The 20,768-nt window shown below is 41.0% G+C and overlaps 1 protein-coding gene across 1 annotated transcript in view; it reads left to right on the top strand.

Moving 5' to 3' along the window:
• The window catches only part of WRNIP1 (WRN helicase interacting protein 1), a 106,198-nt gene that overhangs the window by 14,665 nt on the left and 70,765 nt on the right, over positions 1–20,768 (top strand). The window contains exons 2-3 of the mRNA XM_083188034.1: positions 1,540–1,731; positions 3,502–3,734. Coding sequence (XP_083044160.1) covers positions 1,630–1,731; positions 3,502–3,734 — 335 coding nt within the window. The 5' untranslated portion in view covers positions 1,540–1,629. The remainder of the gene's footprint in view (positions 1–1,539; positions 1,732–3,501; positions 3,735–20,768) is intronic.

Raw genomic sequence — 20,768 nt, forward strand, 5'->3', positions numbered from 1 at the left:
TTGGATGTGATAATTTTTAATTATGTTCCAAAACCATTAACTCCACTTATTCAGTTGCATTGTAATATACAGTATGCTCTCACAATACAACTGCTGTGTTTCTGGTCTAGGGACAAAATATGCATCATGTCATGAAAATATGGACAGCTAGGGGCTAGCCTCGCAAACCCGTAGCTCTCCAGCTGTTGTGAAACTTCAAGTCCCAGCATGCCCTCCCACCAATCATCTGGTAAAGCATGCTGGGACTTGTAGTTTTCACAACAGCTAGAACAGGTTGGCCGGAACTGGATTATGAAAATAAATATTATGGGTAGCGAACACGAACAGCTAACCTAAGAATTTTTATTAGCATTCCCAGAGGGTCTGTATGATCCCTGTCAGTAGAGTATGTTGATATATAGTAAATACTGTAAACGCATTGTTTTGAATTAAGGATACTGTATCTTTTAAATTCAAAATCCCAAAATGTGAAGTTTTATGTTCAGTGATTATGCAAAATGAGTTTTGTGTCTGCAGGGTAAGCTAGATGCATCAAGACTTGGGGGCAGATGTACTAAGCGTTAGAGAGAAATAAAATGGGAAGATATGAAGTGGAGAGGTTACCCATTGCAATCAGTTAGCCTTTAACTGTAATTTCAAAGACTATGGGCCAGATGCACTAAGCTTCAAAAGTGATAAAATGGAGAGTGGTAAACAGCCAGCCAATCAGCTCCTACCTGCCATGTCACAGGCAGTGTTTGAAAAATGTCAGACAGGAGCTGATTGGCTGGTTGTTTATCACTCTAAATTTATCACTTTTGAAGCTTAGTGCATCTGGCCCTATACTTGATAAATCGCAGTTCGAAGACTTTTGGCCATTTTCTCAACTTCTCTCTCTTATACCCCTTTCACACCAGCCTAAATTTCCGGGTTTGGCCCGGGCCCAGTTCAATTTGCCAGAATTTCTAGCAGGGTTGTTCCCAGGTTCAACCCGGGGTCCTGGCCGGTGTGAAAGGGGTAGGGCTACTAACCTGGGTTGCCGGTGTACGGTGTGGGCTGACAGGCTGGGTATCCACACAGGCGGCGGTTGCAGATGACAGGACAGGTGGCAGATGAAGATGACACAGCTTTTCATTGCGCTTACTGCAGCCGGAGAGCTGCGTCATCTGCCGTCTGTCCTGTCCTCTGCGCCCACCGACTTTGTGGGTCCCCGGCCTGCACCGAGGACCAGCAACCCGGGGTGAGTACTATCCACCTCCTGCCCGCCTCCTTCCCACACCAGAAAATGCAGGGACTTTTCTGGTGTGAAAGGGGCCAACCCGGGAATGCCCTGGCATGATCCGTGGGCCGTATTCTCGGGTGGGTCCCTGCATTTTATGGTGTGAAAGGGGTATTGGAGGACAGTTGGTCAGCACTCTGACTGCTCCCACCATTGTTAGAGATGCACAACAGAGATTTAGTGAAGATAGGGACAGAAGAGGTAGAAGAATTTGTTGGAGCAGGAGGGGGAAATGTAGAAGGAAGAAAATAAAAAAACAAAATCCCAATTTTACTTTTCAGACAACCCTGGCCCACATTATTGCTAAGAATACCAACAAAAGCAATACTCGCTTTGTGACGGTGTCAGCCACAAGTGCCTCCACTAATGACATGCGAGAGGTCATCAAGCAAGCCCAAAATGAGCTGAAACTTTTCAAGAGAAAAACTATTCTATTTGTGGATGAGATACATCGTTTCAACAAGTTGCAACAGGTAAACGACATTCTTGAGTATCATCATAAATGCGTGTCTGCATTCTGCTTTATGTCCAATTGGCACCCAAAAAACTGTTAAATGTTTTCAAATTTATTATGTTAAAATGGAACTTTTCATTTACCTAAAACCAAATTCTACTTCTGTTAAAAAGTTTAATTAAAGTTAATTCTGAGTGTTAGAACATTAGTGTACAATAGGAAAGAAACACCCCCCCCCCACCCCCCCATTATCCACCAAGCCCTCATATATTCTGTTTATGTTTGCCTGCATTCGGTTTTGCTTGTTCCCAAATTAAACTTTGTTTTCTCATCCAGTTTTGCAGATGTATTGTATTGTTTTTGTAAACCTTGTAATATAAAATGTAATTATTTGTGCCTACCATACTTTATAAGTAATATAGACACATCTTAATGGCAGAAAGCCACAAATTATAATTGAGTCAGATGTAACGCTAGAGTACATGCCAGATCAGAAGCTTGGATTGCATTCTTCCAATGCTAGGTTCACAGAATCCGTTTTTTTTTCCTTCACAAAATGCAAACCTTTGAACTTTCTGATCTGGTGAAATTGTGGTGATTTAGTTTAATTTTTCCCAGTTTTCCTGAAGTGTCTTCTATACTTTTTTTTTCGCCTATACAATTTGATAATCTCCCCAAAAATTTCAGTTTTGCACAAAAACAAAAAAGTTCACACAGCCATCTGCAGCCCCGTTTTCACTTGAAAACAGGGCTGCTTTGCCGTATTTGGTTTCAATACCAAATCCCTGATAAGTGGCAGCACGTGATGGCTTATCGGGGCTAGCTTGGATAGCCCTAGGGTGAAGCAATTACCCATTACCAGTGATCAAGAGTACTTGGGTACCCCCCTAAGCACTCATCATAAGCAATTTATTTTTGTTCTTTTTAACCCTTTGAGTGCCAACGTTGTTGTGAGAGATGTGCAAAATATCCAATAAAAATGGCAAGTTTGACGTTATATGAGGAACATGAATCACTCTAGTTATTGTGGGAAAAAGGTCTTGAGTCAGATAGTAAAATGTTTGTTAAACCTTGCGCTGAGAGTGACGCTGGCATTTTAGCAGATATTTTGCTCCTCTCTCAGCAATGTTGGCACTTAAAGGATAAAATTGTCAATTCAATATAAGAGATAATCATCCCAAAATGAGCTGCTTTTACCCTTTTTTATTACTGCTTTTAAAATCTTGATTCTAGATTAGTTGTTATATACGACATTTAGTAGCAGTATAAACTTTAGATTTCTAATGCTGTTCTTGAATGCAAGGCAACAGATACTGGTACAATTCCGTCTAAACCATAAGAGCAGATAGAGACTTCATAGGTTACAAGGATGAAAGAAGGCTTTGGGTTATTTTGGGTACTATAAATGCTTCTAAATAATTGCTTAGGTTATCAGCTACTGTAGCCGATATGGATGCTGCTGTCTATCAACCACTTAACATTGCTGGGTTACATGTGCATGGAAGCTTAGGAAGCCACCGTATATGAAGGAGAGGTGAAATGTCATTAACATATTTTAAATCCCTCATAGTATGCCAGCTACAGTATGTGCAGTATCATTTAGCCTGTTAGATTTTTGCTCCTATTCATGTAATAATAAAGCCTAATTTTGACCTTTCTCTTGATGATGATTCAGTCATTTACATTTACAGAAATGAAGGTTTAATCATTGTGATTGCAATTGTTTTTAAGCTGTGTATACTCACTCAGGGTAGTTCAGATGCTCTTTCTGTTTCCCTCCCATTCCCAGGACACTTTTTTGCCACACGTGGAGTGTGGTACAATCACTCTTATTGGAGCAACAACAGAAAACCCTTCTTTCCAGGTGAATTCTGCTTTGCTAAGCCGCTGTCGAGTTATTGTCCTGGAGAAGCTCTCTGTGGAAGCGATGGAAGCTATTTTAATGCGAGCTGTGGACTCCTTAGGAATCAAGGTTCTAGGAGAGGATGAGAAGGCTGATTGCAGTAGCAGTGATCCATCAGAGTAAGTAGTGGAGCAACAGGCAGGCATTGGTACACAAAAAAAGAAGGGTCTAATCTGTCAAGTGGGCTAGGAAGGGGAGGGTGCAGGGAGGGAGTTCCAGGAGCAACGTGTTACAGCAGACCAAAGTGTATACAAACTACTGTTCTTGTTGAACAGTACTTTTTTTTAAACAAATACATACTTTGCTTTACACCTAAATCATAGAATATACTATGCAGTTTTGTTTCCTTTCTCGCCTTTTGGGCGAGCTATGATGGCGAGCAGTGCTGATAGCTTGCTGTCATAGCTCGCGGGTCCGTATTCAACTGACACCCCCTTCACTTGCCATTACCATTTTACTGGTTCTTTTCAGCAAGGTGGAAAAGGTGAGTGCGGCCTCCAAAACTGCTAGGATGGCTGCATATGCGTCGAACCTCGCCGTTTCGGGGAGTCATTTTCTCCGGAACATAGAATAGGGCTAGCAGCCGGTGAGGGAGTTAGATGGCAAGGATGTCTTGTTTTTGGCGATTCTCAAAGAAAACAAGCCATGCTCGCCCCAAAAACCGGCTTCAACTGTCCTTGCTTCAAAAGCATGTGTGAATGGGTCCAAACCCGGGAATGTCCTTGCTTGTCCCGGGAATATAATTCCCGGGTTTGTCTCTGCATTTGTGGTGTGAATGGGGTATGATACTGTATTTATAACCGTTATTTATACACACAAACTCTGAAACTCGCTGTAGTTTGGGAATAATGAGTTTGTGCTTTAATTTGTTCATTTTATTGATCTATTTATTTGACATTTATAAGTGTATCCAACAACATGTTAGACTAGACCTTATGGAATACTGGGTTTGAAAAATGACAGGTATGAGCTGCTCACTCTCCACTTTATCACTTTTTGAAGTTTGGCCCTGAATGTTTATAGCATCTGTTTGTGCAATCTGTTGCTGACTTAATCTATGAACTCCATATAGAACAGAAACAGGTGAAACAATATTGTGTCCTCTTGTGAGAGCTAATCAGGATGGATCATCTGGGACTCCCTTGCTCTCATTTTATGCGCTGAGGTACATCCTTATGTTCAGGAGGTGCATACTTCTTACATTTTACCATACATTGTTTTAGTAATTATGGGCCAGATGTATCAAGCTTCAAAAAGTGTTAAACAGCCAGCCAATCGGCTCCTAACTGCCATGTTACATGCTGGGTTTGATAAATGAATGGTAGGAGCTGATTGGCTGGGTTTATCACTCTCTACTTTATCACTTTTTGAAGCTTGATACATCTGTCCCTATGTTTCCTGGCCATCTCTATAGAGTCCCTTGCTGAATTCTCAGGAGCGCAGCTTCCTCCATTTATAGCTACAATAAAAATGTATGCAATTAGGAATGTCACTAATGGTAAAGTTACTAAGAAATCTGTATTCTTTTCCATTTAAAGCTACTATTGTCCTTTGTACCATTCAGTCCCATTCACACAGCGTTTGTGTACTTAAATAAAACACTTGATGTAGCGGATTAAACACATGAAGAAGCACCAGACCTTATGGGTCTACTACAACACTGAGCGTACACCTATTTGTGGAGTGTAAATTCATACCGGCCGTACTGGTTTTGGCAAATTGATATTTATGACAGGTGAGGTGGGTGTACCATGGGAAGATGTGTTCTCACATACTGTAGGCAGAGTTGAGGAAGTCTTCCTGGGCCATGCAGTCCAGCATGTAAGCATGCATATGCCTACTCAGAGGTGGATGGTTGTCAGCTCTTGTATGGCAGGTGCAAGTACACTGTAATGGTGATGACCAGAAATAAACTGGTGCATATGCTTACAAAGAAGCAGCTGCACCTCCCAGATGCATACAACACGTGTGTGTGTGTATGTATGTATGTGTATATATATATGTATGTGTGTGTGTGTGTGTATATATATATATATATATATATATATATATATATATATATATATATATATATATATATATATATATATATATATATATATATATATATATATATATATATATATACACTTCCCAAATGGTGGTATAGCGCCTAAATCAAATGTCCATGTGTCACATCCGTGTTCATAAAACCATAATCGTTGGATTTCCAATAGGTTCTTTATTCAACTCTTATAAAGTTCAAACAATGTCCCTATATATGTGTGTGTGTGTGTGTGTGTGTATGTGTGTGTATATATATATATATATATATATATATATATATATATATATTTTTTTATATGCAGTAGAGGTTAGTTTTCTGCATGTTACATATTTCACGGTACATATACTGTTTAAATACAAGCCATTTGCTATCTTGTATGTTGATTTAGATATAATACGTCTATTGGTTTCTGCTGTTCTACCTCATTGTTACTTAATATTACTCTGTGACTTCATTGAAAGTTGCTAATGTTAGGCACGCTCACAAGTGCTCCACCATTGGCGCCGCTGATGGCTGTCTAGATGTCTTGCAGCTCGGTGGGCATGTGGTCCCTGCATGTAATGTGTTAATGTTATGTATAAAATGTCCCCACCACCCTCATCCCTGGTTGATGCTGCACTGTAATCCACAAAGAAATCCTAGTGTGCACAAGCATACATGGCCAATAAAGTTGATTTCTATTCTATTCTATTATATTAAAAGGTCCAGCCTTCCAGATGCTTGAATACCATGCTCAGTGATGTCATTTTCACAATGCAGGAGATAGCCAGCACTTCAACATTAAGGGTCTGATTCAGAGGTGTATGGAAGAGCACTAGCACTACAGCGACTGTGGGGAATTAATGCTGATGCCACAGCCAATAAGCTATTTAATGAGACACTCACCAGCAGTTGGTATGGTATGCTGTGTAGTGTTCAAAGTTCAATAATTGAGAAAAAGTGATAAAATGGAGAGTGATCAAGCACCAGCCAATCAGCTCATAACTGTCATGCAAACTCTGTTTGAAAAATGACAGATTAGAGTTGATTGGTTGGTGGTTTATCACTCTCCATTTTATCACTTTTCAAGACTTAGTACATCTCACCCTTTGACACTAGTGTGCCTTACTCTCCTGACACCAGGACCACTATAGTTATTGCTTAATACTTGGCAGTTCTGAAACCATACCATTTAAAAGTTTTACTTGGTACTGGATGTGCTGGCTACCTAGTAAATTATGAGGTTAAGGTAAGAATTGTAGCTTACACTGTGCTGTGTTGCTTTACAGGTCATTTACTTCTATAGTTTCCAGAACAATGAAGTTGTGTTTTTTTTTTTTTTCTCTTCTGTACTATTTCTTGATCTGTGGAGATCCTGGGCCAGATGCACTAAGCTTCAAAAGTGATAAAATGGAGAGCGATCAACAACCAACCAATCAGCTCCTACCTGCCACATCACAGACTGTGTTTGAAAAATGTCAGGCAGGAGCTGATTGGTTGGTTGTTGATCAAGCTCCATTTGATCACTTTTGAAGCTTAGTGTATCTGGCTCACTGTCTCCTAGTGAAAGTGAGTTCTGTTTAATTCTAGGTTGTATCAGTTATTGTTGAGAATTTTTGAGGCGCGTGGGTTGAGTTTTTTTTTTTTTGTGTGTGTGTGTGCAATTAAGCACCATTTAATAAAAATGTCCTTTTACTCTTTTATGCTTTAATGGGTAGGAGTTTTAATTGTGATCACTTGCATGGCAAAATTGCCCCTTAAATATTTCCAACTTTGTTAATTACCCTGGACACTAGCATCAGGATGGCATCCTTCCTCCACAGAGGAACTGGCTGTGTTAATGGCTGGGGTACTTGTTTCCTAGCACGGCCACAATCGCGGGCATCGCGGGTAATTTTTAATGGTCTGCGATGCGACCGACGCGATGCCCACGATTTCCCATTGAAAAAGTCAAAAATCGCGATGCCCGCGATTTCCCATAGGGAACAATGTAAAATGCCTCAATTTACCCAAATCAACATAGGGAACAATGTTAAATGGGCCAGAGACTCCCAAAAAAAAACCCCTGACCAGTGAAATGGCCCCCCAAAAATAGTTAGCGCCACCCCACGATCAACGTCAACCCGAAGCGTAGCGAGCACAGCGGTACACGTCCTCCGACCTTTTCATACCCCACTATCCACGTCGGCGTGGAGTTGAGAATAGATAGTGTGGCGAACGCAGCGAGCCACCGAGCCCGAAGCGTGGCGAGCAGACGCGGATACCTGTGAAGCCCGCGAAGGGACGCGTTTACCGGTGAAGGTATCCGCGTCCCCTCGCGGGGCTCGCTGCGCTCGCCACGCTTCGGGCTCGGTGGATAACTGCGCTCGCCACACTATCTATTCTCAACTCCACGCCGACGTGGATAGTGGGGGTATGAAAAGGTCGGAGGACACGTACCGCCGCCCCTCGCGGGCTCGCTGCGCTCGCCACGCTTCGGGTTGATCGTGGGGTGGCGTTAAGTATTTTTGGGGGGCCATTTCACTGGTATGGGGGGTGTTTTGGGGTGTCTGGCCCATTTAACATTGTTCCCTATGTGATTTGGTTAAATTGAGGCATTTTACATTGTTCCCTATGGGAAATCGCGGGCATCGCGTCGGTCGCATCGCATGCGATTTTTTAGCCCGCATGCGATGCGACTGACACAATTTTTTTACCTGCGATGCCCCAGATCAAGATCGTTGTGGCCGTGCTAGGAAACAAGTACATTGGCTGGTTTCTACTTAAGCAATGTGAATGCCTGTTCTGTTTAATTTTTTTTTTTTTGTGGGGATCACCTGTGGTGTGAGCAGTGGTGACTTTGAGTACTCCACCTTTTTTTTTTTTCTGATTGATCGTTACCTCTGCTCAGACCATAAGTATCAATTCATTTATTTAACACAAGATGATAATAGTAGAAGCACAACTCATAACATTATTTTGAGATTTCGGTTTTGTGCTTTTGGACATAATGTGATGCTTCTTTAATTCAGCTGCCGTGTGAAGAGTAATGCTGGCCACACATCAGACCAACGTTCCTCCAATGATCCAACTAGTTGGTTGGACTGAAAATCCGGTACTGTATGGGGACAAATGCCAATAAGCAATTTGCTCAAAAACTCAGGAGAATGGACAAAAACATTCCGTGAAATTGTTTAAATCAAATAGGTCCAACTACAGTACATTGTCTGAGTGACCGTTGTTGTCTTTTTTCAGATTTGGGAAACAAATGACTTAATTACATTTGCTACTATCCAGTACCAGGTTTTTATTCCATCCAAACAACTAATTGGATGGTTGGAAGAAAGTTGGTCTGATGTGTGGCCAGCATAAGGATATCACTTGATGATAGGAGCCAAATGTACACATGCTTCCTCTGTAACAGCAGCTTACACATGAGCTGCTGTTAGAGGCAGATAATACCAGAGTTCCTATGCAGTATAGACTCTATTGTAACCTATAAAATTCATTAATACGAAATGGTGTCTAATATAATTTGTTCTTGCATCCAAAGCCAGGTCTAACATTTAGCATTAGGATCTGTGCATTATACACACCTATTCAGTTTCTGTACGCTAAGCAGAGCTGGCTAATTACATTTTTAAGTGATCGTAGAAACAGGAGAATGGAAACCTGATTTTCTTTATCTTACCCCCCCCCCCTTCCCCTCTCATAGTGTTAATGCACAATTGTATAACTTGATCGTGATGAGCTTCTGGCTGTTCTGCTATTGCTAATTATAGCCTTATTGTGCAAATTCTACAAATTCTTCCTATAAGGTTTGACTGAGTATTTCCCCATCCTTATCTACAAACTGGAACATCACTAAGAAAAGCTTGTACAAGTGTCTGTGGAAACTTCAGGCAGCACGGAATGTAATTGAATGTTAAATATCAAGTTACTGTATGTTCAAGAAGGGATTCCCTTGGCTCTTTGAATTTCTTTCCCCTCACACTTTACTTATGCCTGTGCCCAGAATAACTATCGTTTTATGTCCATGAAGAAAGCATCCTTTTAACCACAAAGGACAAAATGTGACAGACAAGTGCTAGTGTTTGTTTATAATTGTAAGAATCAAGATAACAAGCTGAGCCTAGTGTGACATTTGGTACATATCCTCTCGTCCTAATGATACCAGCACACGGTGGATGCTTGTGCAGGGTTCCGTTTGCTGTCTGCTTGCCAAGCTAAAATGGAAACACATGTGTGTATATGCAGGGTGGCCATAATTAAACTCCTATTCAGAGAAGTTTTTAGCACTGTATAAAGTGAAAACAGCATGATTCATTTCTCTGTCAGTGATCGTTCTGACGGAGGTCTCCGCCGCCTCGCTGCCGGTGACCCAACACTTGCCCCCACCTCCTCATAGAAACATAGAATTTGACGGCAGATAAGAACAACTTGGCTCATCTAGTCTGCCCCTCGTACCCCACCTAACCCTGCCCGTCTCCCTGAAGCGGAGACGTGCAGGGTCCCGCCGCCTAGCCGCTGACTGACTTGGATGCACGTGCGTGTTAGATGCTCGCGTGTCCCAGCCTAATGGAGTCCCCCCTCCACCAGCGGGGAGGTTCTGGCGAGCGGCGGCGGCAATGAAAGAGAGGGGCTCCATCTGTAGGTCCCTATTTCAGTAAACAAGTAAACTGTTAAGTACTTTAGGTGCCCATACACGGTGCAATGATTGCATGAGTTGTATGAACTTTTTAGTTCAAAACATGTAGTACAAATCGCACCGTGTTCACAGTCGCTACGAAAAGTATGTGCTGGCAGTACTTTTTGTTCTAGATCACATCTAGTTCAAATTGCATGCTGTTTTTGCATATCCCATACGATTTGAATTGGATGCGATGTAGTAAAAAAACACTTCAACAACACATCTCGCTGTGTGTGGGCAGTTTTACAGATATTCTATAGCAATGGAAGTAAATTAAGTCTTGGACGTTGATGCAAATAATTTACTTCAGGTGACCCATTTCTATTGATTACTAGATTGAAAACTCCCTGTCTGTATAAAAGCAGCCGTGGAACAGACTGTTATACCCCTTTGAAGTATTACTCTGACATTTCAGAAATATTAGTGAAAATGTCCCATATCAGTGCACAGCTGCGAACATTTTCACAGCCGTGCGCATGTGCGGGTGGTATTTACCTGATTGCAGGGCTCAAAAGATTCGCAGCCCAGTGATCGTGTCTGAATCGGGCCCACAGACACCATCCTAGTAATATATGTAAACTCAGGCTCAGACACATCACTGTTCGAACAGGTATGGGTCATAGGGTCGACAGTCAATATGTCGAATACTTATAGTTGACAGGCAGAAGGTCATCTCATAGAAAAAAGGTCAACATGGACAAAAACTCCACATGAAAAAAGGTCACGTCGCCTCGTCCTCTCGCATGACTCTGGTTGGAAAAAGTCCTGAAAAATTAGTGTAAACCCTTTTTTATTTCAACCTTTTGCTATGTTGACATTTTGCCTGTCGACCACTTGTGGTTGACATATTGACTGTCGACCTTTTTGCTTGTTTAACTATAGACAATGACCACTTTGTCTCCCACATCCTTCCCCTACCTCTATCTGTATTATGGTAAAACAGATATACTCAGAACTGTGGCGCTCCTTTATTGGACAGTACCTGGGAGAATGGTGATATTTGATTATAAAAGTTTAGAAAACAAATAATGAACAATAACGATACTTCCCTATTTCTGTATCGATATTTTTAGCCTCCCAAGAATGAGGGATAATATTTTTCTCTGATCTGTCTCGTAGATTTATATAAAATGAAGAAAGCAGAAAAAAACAATGTGTAGTAAAGCTTGGTATAATTTTCAAAGCTTAAACATGGGTCGATTGATGGCGTACCCAGGCTCACTATGTATATATTAAAACAAGCACATCAAGAATTATTTGATAATGGGTGGCGTACCCTTACTCACGATCAAAAGGGGCTTTCAACACATCGCGGTTTCTTTTTGCTTCTTAAAACAGGATTTTCCCGCACGTGGGTGATGTAAGCCTTTGCTGGCGTCTGATTTTCCCGCTAATTCTTCCTCCAAGTGGCTGGGCTTAAATACATGGTTAAGAGCAATTATCCAGAATCTATTAGTTTCAGCCATATTTTAGGTTGGTGAATCCCCTCCTAAAAATAGAAAGATGTGGGTATTCGGGATAATAATAGGAAACCATATAAATATTTAAAAGGGGCTAATATTATCCACATTGCAAATACAGGAAAAATGGGGCTATAATTACATTTAGGTTATTGATAAATAAAATAAAAATAAAAAATACACAAAATTTACAGGAGCATAGCTTGGGGCAGCAAACTACTAAAGTGGAATCGATACATCGATGATGTATTACTAATATGGGAAGGTGGAGAAGGAGAACTGCAAGAATTTTCTGAATTTTTGAATAATAGCATCCATAACATTACGTTTACCTTTGATTTCAGCAAACAAGAAGTGAACTTCCTCGATTTTGACTATTTACATCGAAAGTCACGCCATTCAGACCAAAACCTATCATAAATCCACTGATGTAAATACCTTCATTCCCAATGATAGTCAGCATCATCGCCCCAGGGTAAAGGGTGTTCCCAAGAGTACATTTTTACGTTTGTAAAGAAATTGCAGCGATTCAAACATGTTATACACACAAAATTTGAAACTCAAGGAGGAATTCTGGAACAAAGGATATCAAGAAGAGAATATTTATAAGGTCATAGAAGAAATGTAACAAAAAGATAGAAAAACAAATAAAACGAATAATACCAACCCTCTACAATATGCATAGGAATCACAGAAAGATGGAGAATATCTTAAAAAAACACTGGCATTTGCTTCAACAAGATCTGATATTAAAAGATCTCATACCGGATAAACCCAAATTCATTTATAGAAAATCAGCTAACTTAAAATATCATCTGGTAAAAAGTGCCTTACAAGAGGACAAAAAGGATCTAATCCGCGCAAAGGGGTTCCACCGATGCGGTTCTTGTATGGGCTGCTGGAACATCATATCAGACAAATCCAAGAGGACTGATATCATAGTTAATGAAGTGTACCATAAGATCAAAGACTTCATCACCTATGACACCTCTAATGTAATGTGTCTAGTTTAATGCAACTGCGGTTTATGTTATATTGGAAGAACCACTTGTCCACTGAAAGTCAGAATATCTGAACATTTCAGGAATATTTAAAAAGGACTCATGACACATCACCTCTCCAGTCACTTTAAAGAAATTCACAATTGTTCTGTAAATTCAATTAAAAGATTTGTAGGGATACAAAAGATGGTTGGAAACTGGAGAAATAGAAATACTGAACAAAACCTAGCAAGAGCAGAGATGAAACTCCTCTTCAAACTTAAGACCTTGATTCCGTCGGGCTTAAACCAAGACTTCGAGTTGAAGTGGTTCCTTTAGTTATTTTTTATTTTATTTATTATATTTATCAATAACCTAAATGTAATTATAGCCCCGTTTTTTCATGTTTTTGTAATGTGGTTAATATTAGCCCCTTTTAAATATTTATATGGTTTCCTATTATTATCTGGAATAACCACATCTTTCTATTTTTAGAAATAGAAAATATGGCTGAAATGATAGATTCCGGATAATTGCTCTTTATCATCTATTTAGGCCCTGCCACGTGGAGGAAGAATTAGCGGGAAACCCACAGATGCCAGCAAAAGCTTACATCACCCACGTGCAGGATGCCCGAACCGGAAGGGACGTCAGGTCGGGAGAAGACACAGCCGGAAACTAGCGAGTACAGCAGGGAGTGCTGGAGAGTGCTGGGCTGCTGTTTCAAGCTCAGTAATGAAATTAAATATAGGAGATGGCAGGACTCCGTACTTTAGACAATCCTATATATTTTATTGGGGCTATTAGAACCTTTTAAGCGCACTTCTGGTCACTGAAAACCGGAAATGAAAGCAAGTCATGTATATAAACCCGGCCAGTCAGCACACACAGTCCAGAGCCCTGAGGAAGAGAAAATATCTCAAAACATGTTGACTTTGGATTAGTGTGTTTTATTCATTCCATCTGCTGAAGACCTATGAGAAGGAGGTAAGTGAGAAAGTGATTGTCTGCACTTGTTCTAAGATCTGGATTCATTGAACAGGTGCATTGACTTCACATTATCACCGCCTTTACACTAAAGTCTCAGCAGTTTTTTTATATCTTTATGTGTTTTATCGTGAAAATAAAATCCTGTTTTAAGAAGCAAAAAAACTGCGATATGTGTTGAAAGCCCCTTTTGATCGTGAGTAAGGGTACGCCACCCATTATCAAAGAATTCTTGATGTGCTTGTTTTAATATATACATAGTGAGTCTGGGTACACCATCGATCGACCCATGTTTAAGGTTTGAAAATTATACCAAGCTTTACTACACATTGTTTTTTTCTGCTTTCTTCATTTTATATAAATCTTCGAGAGAAATCGGAGGAAAACATTATCCCTCATTTTTTAGAGGCTGAAAATATCGATACAGAAATAGGGAAGTATCATTATTGTTCATTATTTATTTTTCTAAACTTTTATAATCAAATATCACCATTCTTGCAGGTAGTGTCCAATAAAGGAGAGCCACAGTTCTGAGTATATCTGTTTTACCATTTGCATTTCTTTTGGGGATTAGGGGATCTATCCCCCCCCCCCCTATACTCTAAACAGGCAAACTTTAACGATAATAGCGCCGGGAGCTCTTTCAACTTCAGCATAATCTATCTGTATTACTTCCACAGCACGCACTTCGGGTCTTAATCAGCTTCTGTTGCAGTTTTGCTTTTTTTGCATGCTGGGAGCTGCCCAGCCTTTAAAGTCCCTCATCGTGATGTGATTGCAATATAATCTGTATGGTAGCCCCCTGCCTGAGCAGCCCGGCTGCGAAGGAAGGCACAGGGCAATCCGTTCCCATCTCGCAGTGACTGCGTGTGATATCACGCAGCAGATGAGGACCGCGCTAAAAAAAGTTTGGATGTGTCTGCGTTGTCTGAATCGCACCCTTCCAATCCCACATAGCCACGGGTGTAACTACCAAAAGTGCAGTGGATGCAGCTGCTATGGGGTCCAGAGCTGAGAGGGGCCCACTTTACCTGTTAAAGTATCATGTGCTGTATACATTTTTCAGCATTAGGTGAAAAATAGGGGCCCTTTCAAGCTATTGCTATGGGGCCCACATGTATCTAGTTACGCCACTGCACATAGCAAACTACACTCGTATAGTAGAGAGCAAACAAAACATTAATTCTCATGAGATGTTGATACCTATTAAAACGTACAGAACATTACTGCCAGACTTTATTATGACAGCTGCCAGTCAGCAAAAGATGAGATTAAGGTCAGACATTTTCCATAATTTATTAAATGCATTTATTGCCTTATTATGGCATGCAACTTAAGCTCATGCCCTCAGCTCTCTACTATAAATGAAAGTAAACACTTCTGGAAGTGTCTGACCTTCTGTTTGCCCAGATGGTCCAACTGGCCCTGGTGTTATTTTGCTCAAGAAGCATAGGATCATCTGGCTCCTGGCCCTATGCTTAATTAATCCCTAGCTGTGTTTTATTCTTGTCCAATTAACCAACTGAATCTGCACCTGCAAGAGGTGTTGAATTCCTGTTGGAGAGGAGGGTGGAACACTGGCAGATTACTTTAAAGTAGACCAGTGCATCTGAAATCCATCACTAAAATCTTAGCACGGCAGATGAGGGAAGACATTCTGACCCAGCTTAAAGAAATGCCAAAGAACAGTCCCATTTTAAGTACTTTTTAACCCAATGAAAACTTTTCGTAAAGTAAACCTTCAAAGTTTTAAGTCATTGTGCTTCTGTTACTAGTGTGATTTCACAACATGAGAATACCAAAGAGACTGGAAAATTACTTAAAAAAAAGTATATACATGCATATTGAACTACTTTGCATAGCTTAGAGGGTAAATCCATTAAAAATGTGTTTTGCCTAATAATATGTAGCATGACACAGCTTAAAGGCAGATCTATTAACATGTTTTATCATACACAATAAGTTTAACTCCTTGCATATGATAAATGATACATCAGCCAATCAGAGAGACAGAGATTACCACTGATGAGTACTCCTTTTTTTTTTTTTTTTTTTTATGCCCAGGTAATTGGCTGCAGTTTCAAGAGCTTACTAAACCACTATGGGGCAGATTTAGCATCAAAGGATAGTCTTATAATCACTCATTAAGAATAGTAAATCTTGTTCCAGCCAATCAGTTCCTGTCTTGTGTTAAAAAAATTACTGGAGTTGATTGGCTGGTGCACCTTTTATTATACATAACAAGTTTTAAACCTTTTTCGTTTAAGAATTAGTAATGCTGGCCATTCATCACAATGACCAGCTTCCGATCCAGATCATGTCATGATTTTCCTGGCGGCTTCCCAGACACACAATAGATCTTTTATGTGTGTAATTTCACATAAGATCTATCGTAAGACCTGCAACTCCCAGCAAAGCTAGGTGACTTTTGAAAACATGGACTGTTGGTAGATCTCGAGGACCGGTTTGGCCACCCCTGCTTGGTCTAATTAACCCCTAGGGTCTAATTAATTAGAAGCCACTTAACATACTAATATTTTCCAAGCATAATCATTTTTGATTGAGCAAAATTATGTTTTACTAATAACAGCAACACAATATCCATGCTTCCACTGAGCAAAGCATACTGTAAGACAAATGCCTCCTTTATTTTTGTTGTTCTGCAGAGATTAGTCTCCTAGTAGCTCTGGGTAAACAGTTCTGTTTAAGCAGAGCAAAGTGCAAAGTTCATACACCATCTCTGAGTGTGATGTATGTTGTGTTATTTTGGAGACCAGACACAGCTGCCAGGATTTCTTTACTCCCAGCACACTGAAAGCATTGCCATAGAGAATACATTTTAATTGGCAACATCATCACAAACCATTCACATTATTTAAGCATTAATAAATAAAAATTAAAACCAGTGTAAAGAATCTTGAAAAATAGTTACATTTTAACAAACAAGTAAACTTACATTCTTTGTAATCTTAGGAATCTAAATTTACCTGAATACTTTAAGAACGTATAACTTTCAGATCTCATTCGATTATTTGGTCTAATTGTATTGTAAAGAATAGTGTATTCAGATAGTAATTAGACATTTGCCAATTTATTTAAAAAAATATATTTTACAAATGGGGCAACATGTTTCTTAAGATACCTACCCCAATTCTGCCATTGTTCTGTTCATAATTAAAAGAAAAATTGGGTATTTGGTAAAGAAAGGCTATTGCTATATTCTGAAACATTGGCATTTCTGGGATATCACCATTGCCGGCTACTTTGCCTTCATTTACCGCACCTTCAGGTTTGCCTATACTGAGAAGTCTTGTCTTACTTATCCCATGATAGTCTGTTTCTTGTTATCCTGTGGAATTTTCCAAACATAGGGGATAATTTAATAAGGATCGCTAAATCTTTCTTTAATGGGCAATACCATGTGCACTACAGGTGGGGCAAATGTAAGGTGCAGAGAGTAAGATTTGGAGGAGTTATTTTGTTTCTGTGCAGGATAAATACTGGCTGATTATTATTTTTACCCTGCAGTTTAGATTTCATTTTGAACATCCCTCACCCAAATTTATCTCTCTCTGAACATGTTACATTTGTCCCATCTGTAGGGCAAATGGTTTTGCCTATTAGAGAAAGATTTTGCTTTTGGGATTCTTTTTTCCATAATAAATTTTTATTAGGTCATAGGAATAAGTCATACAAGAGAGTGGTATATGAAACATGGTACAGACTTACATAATACATGAACATGTATATCACCTGGTACAAATGGTCAAGTAGTACGTTAAGAGGTAGAGGAATCTATACCTGCGCAGAGGCTTTGACCTGTGTTATTACAAAGTATATAAGATAAGGAAAGAAGAAAGGAGGAAAAGGAAGAGGAGAGAAGTGAAGAAAGAGAAAAACAAGACTTAAAAGACACAATAGGGGGGGGGGGACACGTAGCAATATAAATAACATTACAAGGGTTAATTCAAGTACTGACCGTTATTCTTGCGTATGGGGAGGGGAAGTCAGGGTAGCCCCATCCCATGTATCAACTCTAGCTAGGGTGATGCTCCGCGCTTCTCTATACTCTGCCCATTTAAGCCATTTCAGATGGATCGAAGACGCTGATGAAGTGTACTTAGCATTCGTTGTTTCATAAAGGAAGTGATTATGTACTTTACTGATTACTTGGCTGATCAAAGGAATCTCTATCGACTTCCATAGACGTCCTATCGCTGCTTTTGCAGCTACCAGAATGTGCCTCAGAATGTACAGATCCCCTCCCGAGAGTATTTCGGTGTAGTGAAGAAGTGCTACTACTGGGTTCAGATGTATCTGGAGTTTAAGTACAGCATTAATAAGTGAGGACACTTCTGACCAAAAGGGAGCAAGTAGCGGGCATTGCCAGAATATATGTAATATTGTGCCTATGCTGCCGCACTCCCTCCAGCACAAGTGGGAGACATTTGGCCAGATGGTAGTCTATTCGGGGTGAAATCTGTTCTATGGCAGAGTTTGAAAAACATTTAGGCGTGCTGGATGCATTTAGACATTCTAAAGCCTGAATAGTAGATAGCGTCCCATACTTCCTCACTAAAGGATATATTAAGGTCTGCTTCCCACTTGATCTGAGCAGGTAACTTTCCCTTTTTTGTTACGGAAATGAGATAGTTGTACCATCGTGAGATACCCCCTTTTGTGCGTCTTATTGTTAAGTTTGGAGGTGAGGAACTTGGGGGCGGGCAGCACGGAGGCCGGTCCCTCTCGGTTGGCCATAAGCCAGTGGCGGATTTGTAGATATTTGTAAAACTCGTTCTTAGACAGCCCAGAAGATCCGAGAACTGCTGTAAAGAGTCCCCCTGCATTAATTGTCCCAAAGTGGATATCCCCGCACCAATCCACGAATCCAAATTTAGGTTGGGGATAAATTTAGAGATGGCAACCAGAGAGATCTCCATACTCTGCAAGCTTAACCCACCTATGCTATCGAGCACCCCAGACCACACCTCCAATGTCATCCTTGTTGCTGAGCTTAGCTCAGATCTGTTCGGGATGGCCCGTAATGGGACCCAGAGCAGATCTACCAGCGGGACATTTAAAGCTAGCGAACGCTCAAGGACTACCCACGGCTTCGGGGTTTTGGAGTCATACCAATCTCTGGCCTGACTTAATAGGCACGCAGTTTGATATTTCTCCACATCAGGGAAACCCCCTCCCCCCAGGACCTTTGGCAGGGCCAGATATTTTTTGGACAAACGGGGTCGAGACCCCTTCCAGATATACTTAGTAAAAATAGTGTTAATTTTGCACATTAAGGACTTGGGAAGTTTCCTGGGAATTGACCGAAAAAGATAAAGGAGTTTAGGAAGGAGGATCGTTTTGGATGCCGCCAGCCTGCCCATCCAAGAAATTTCATGCAGGGACCATTCCGCTATTAGTTTTTGGAAGGAGCTGACGAGCGGCACAAAGTTATACTCCATCAAGTGGGCATCCCTAGTTACTAACACTCCCAGGTATTTAATTGCTCTTCCTTCCTATGCGTAGCAATACTGGTCTTTCAGTCGTGTCACCTCTGCATCCGGTATGTTCAGTGGGAGGGCCTCTGTCTTGGCAGTGTTAAGTTTATAGTAAGATACAGAGGAGTACGCTTCTAGTACTTCATGGAGAGCGGGCAAGGATGAGTCTAACTTTTGAAGGCAAAGGAGGACATCGTCCGCAAACAGACAGATTTTATGTAGGATTTTTCCTATGACTGGCCCAATTATTCGATTATCCGACCTGATCTTCTCTGCAAGGGGTTCTATAGCTAATACAAATATAAGTGGGGATAAGGGACATCCCTGCCTTGTTCCATTTGTTATCTGGAAGCTATTAGAGAGGCAGCCGTTCACAAACACTCTCGCGGATGGGTGAGAATAAAGAGCAAAAATAGAGTCCAACATTCTCCCTTGAAATCCAAAACGTACAAGCACCTCCCTCAGGTACCCTCAGTGAAGCCTGTCAAATGCTTTCTCCTCGTCTAGCGAAAGCAGTAACAACGGGGAGTGGGAACGTTCACACCCTTCAACTACATTTAATACTCTACGTGTGTTGTCCGGAGCCTGCCCGCCTGGCACGAAACCTACCTGGTCGACATTTACCAGGGAGGGGAGTAGAGGGGCCAGCCTATTGGCTATCAATTTTGCAAATAGTTTCAAATCCGTATTTAAAAAAACAATGGGTCTATAATTCTGGACCGCTGTAGTAGGCTTCCCAGGCTTAGGGATGGTTACTATCCTAGCCTCAAGCATTTCACTAGGGAATTCCCCGGCCTGGGAGGCCTTGTTGAAAACTTGCAATAGGATCGGGCTTAACTCTGACTTAAAACATTTATAAAAATTGGATGGGTACCCATCAGGGCCAGGGGCCTTGTTGTTTGGCAGTCCTTCGATCGCAGTCTCCACCTCAGACAAGGACCAGGGGGCGTTGAGGGCTCGACAGGCTTCAGACTGTAACACAGGAAGGTCTATATCGTCTAGGAAGGAGGCAATGCCAGCCTCCGATGGCTGAGGGGTGTGTGGATCTAAGATTATACAGTTTAGCATAATAATCCGCGAAAGTGTCTGCAACTTGGAAGGAGTCAGTAACCCTAGCGCCCTTAGAGTTTATTAAAAGGTCTACTCTTGCCTTAGCTCTTCTGCCCCTCAGTTTTCTGGCAAGTAATCTGCCCGCCTTGTTACCAAAGAGGTAGAAGCGTTGATTTAATTTGGAGATTTTTTTTGTACCTCCCGAAATGATGATGCATTAATCTTATCCCTGACTTGCGCAAGCGCTGTATAAATGGTCTCATCAGAGGGGTTCTCCTTGTGGGCTACTTCTAGTCTGGCTAGTTCTTCCTCCAACATTTCTTTTACCTCCGCTTTCTTTGCTCTAGCCGCAGCCTGTATTGCAGTACCTCTCACAACAGCCTTCAGGGCGCACCAGTGTGTGAGTATCCCAGTATCATCTGGGTTATTGGTAGTGATATACAGATGGGTCTTTTCCCATCTTGGCAGGGGATGGCGCTGGCG

Source organism: Crinia signifera, chromosome 5 (genome assembly GCF_055691185.1).
Source record: "Crinia signifera chromosome 5, ASM5569118v1, whole genome shotgun sequence".
Taxonomy (NCBI): Eukaryota; Metazoa; Chordata; class Amphibia; order Anura; family Myobatrachidae; genus Crinia; species Crinia signifera.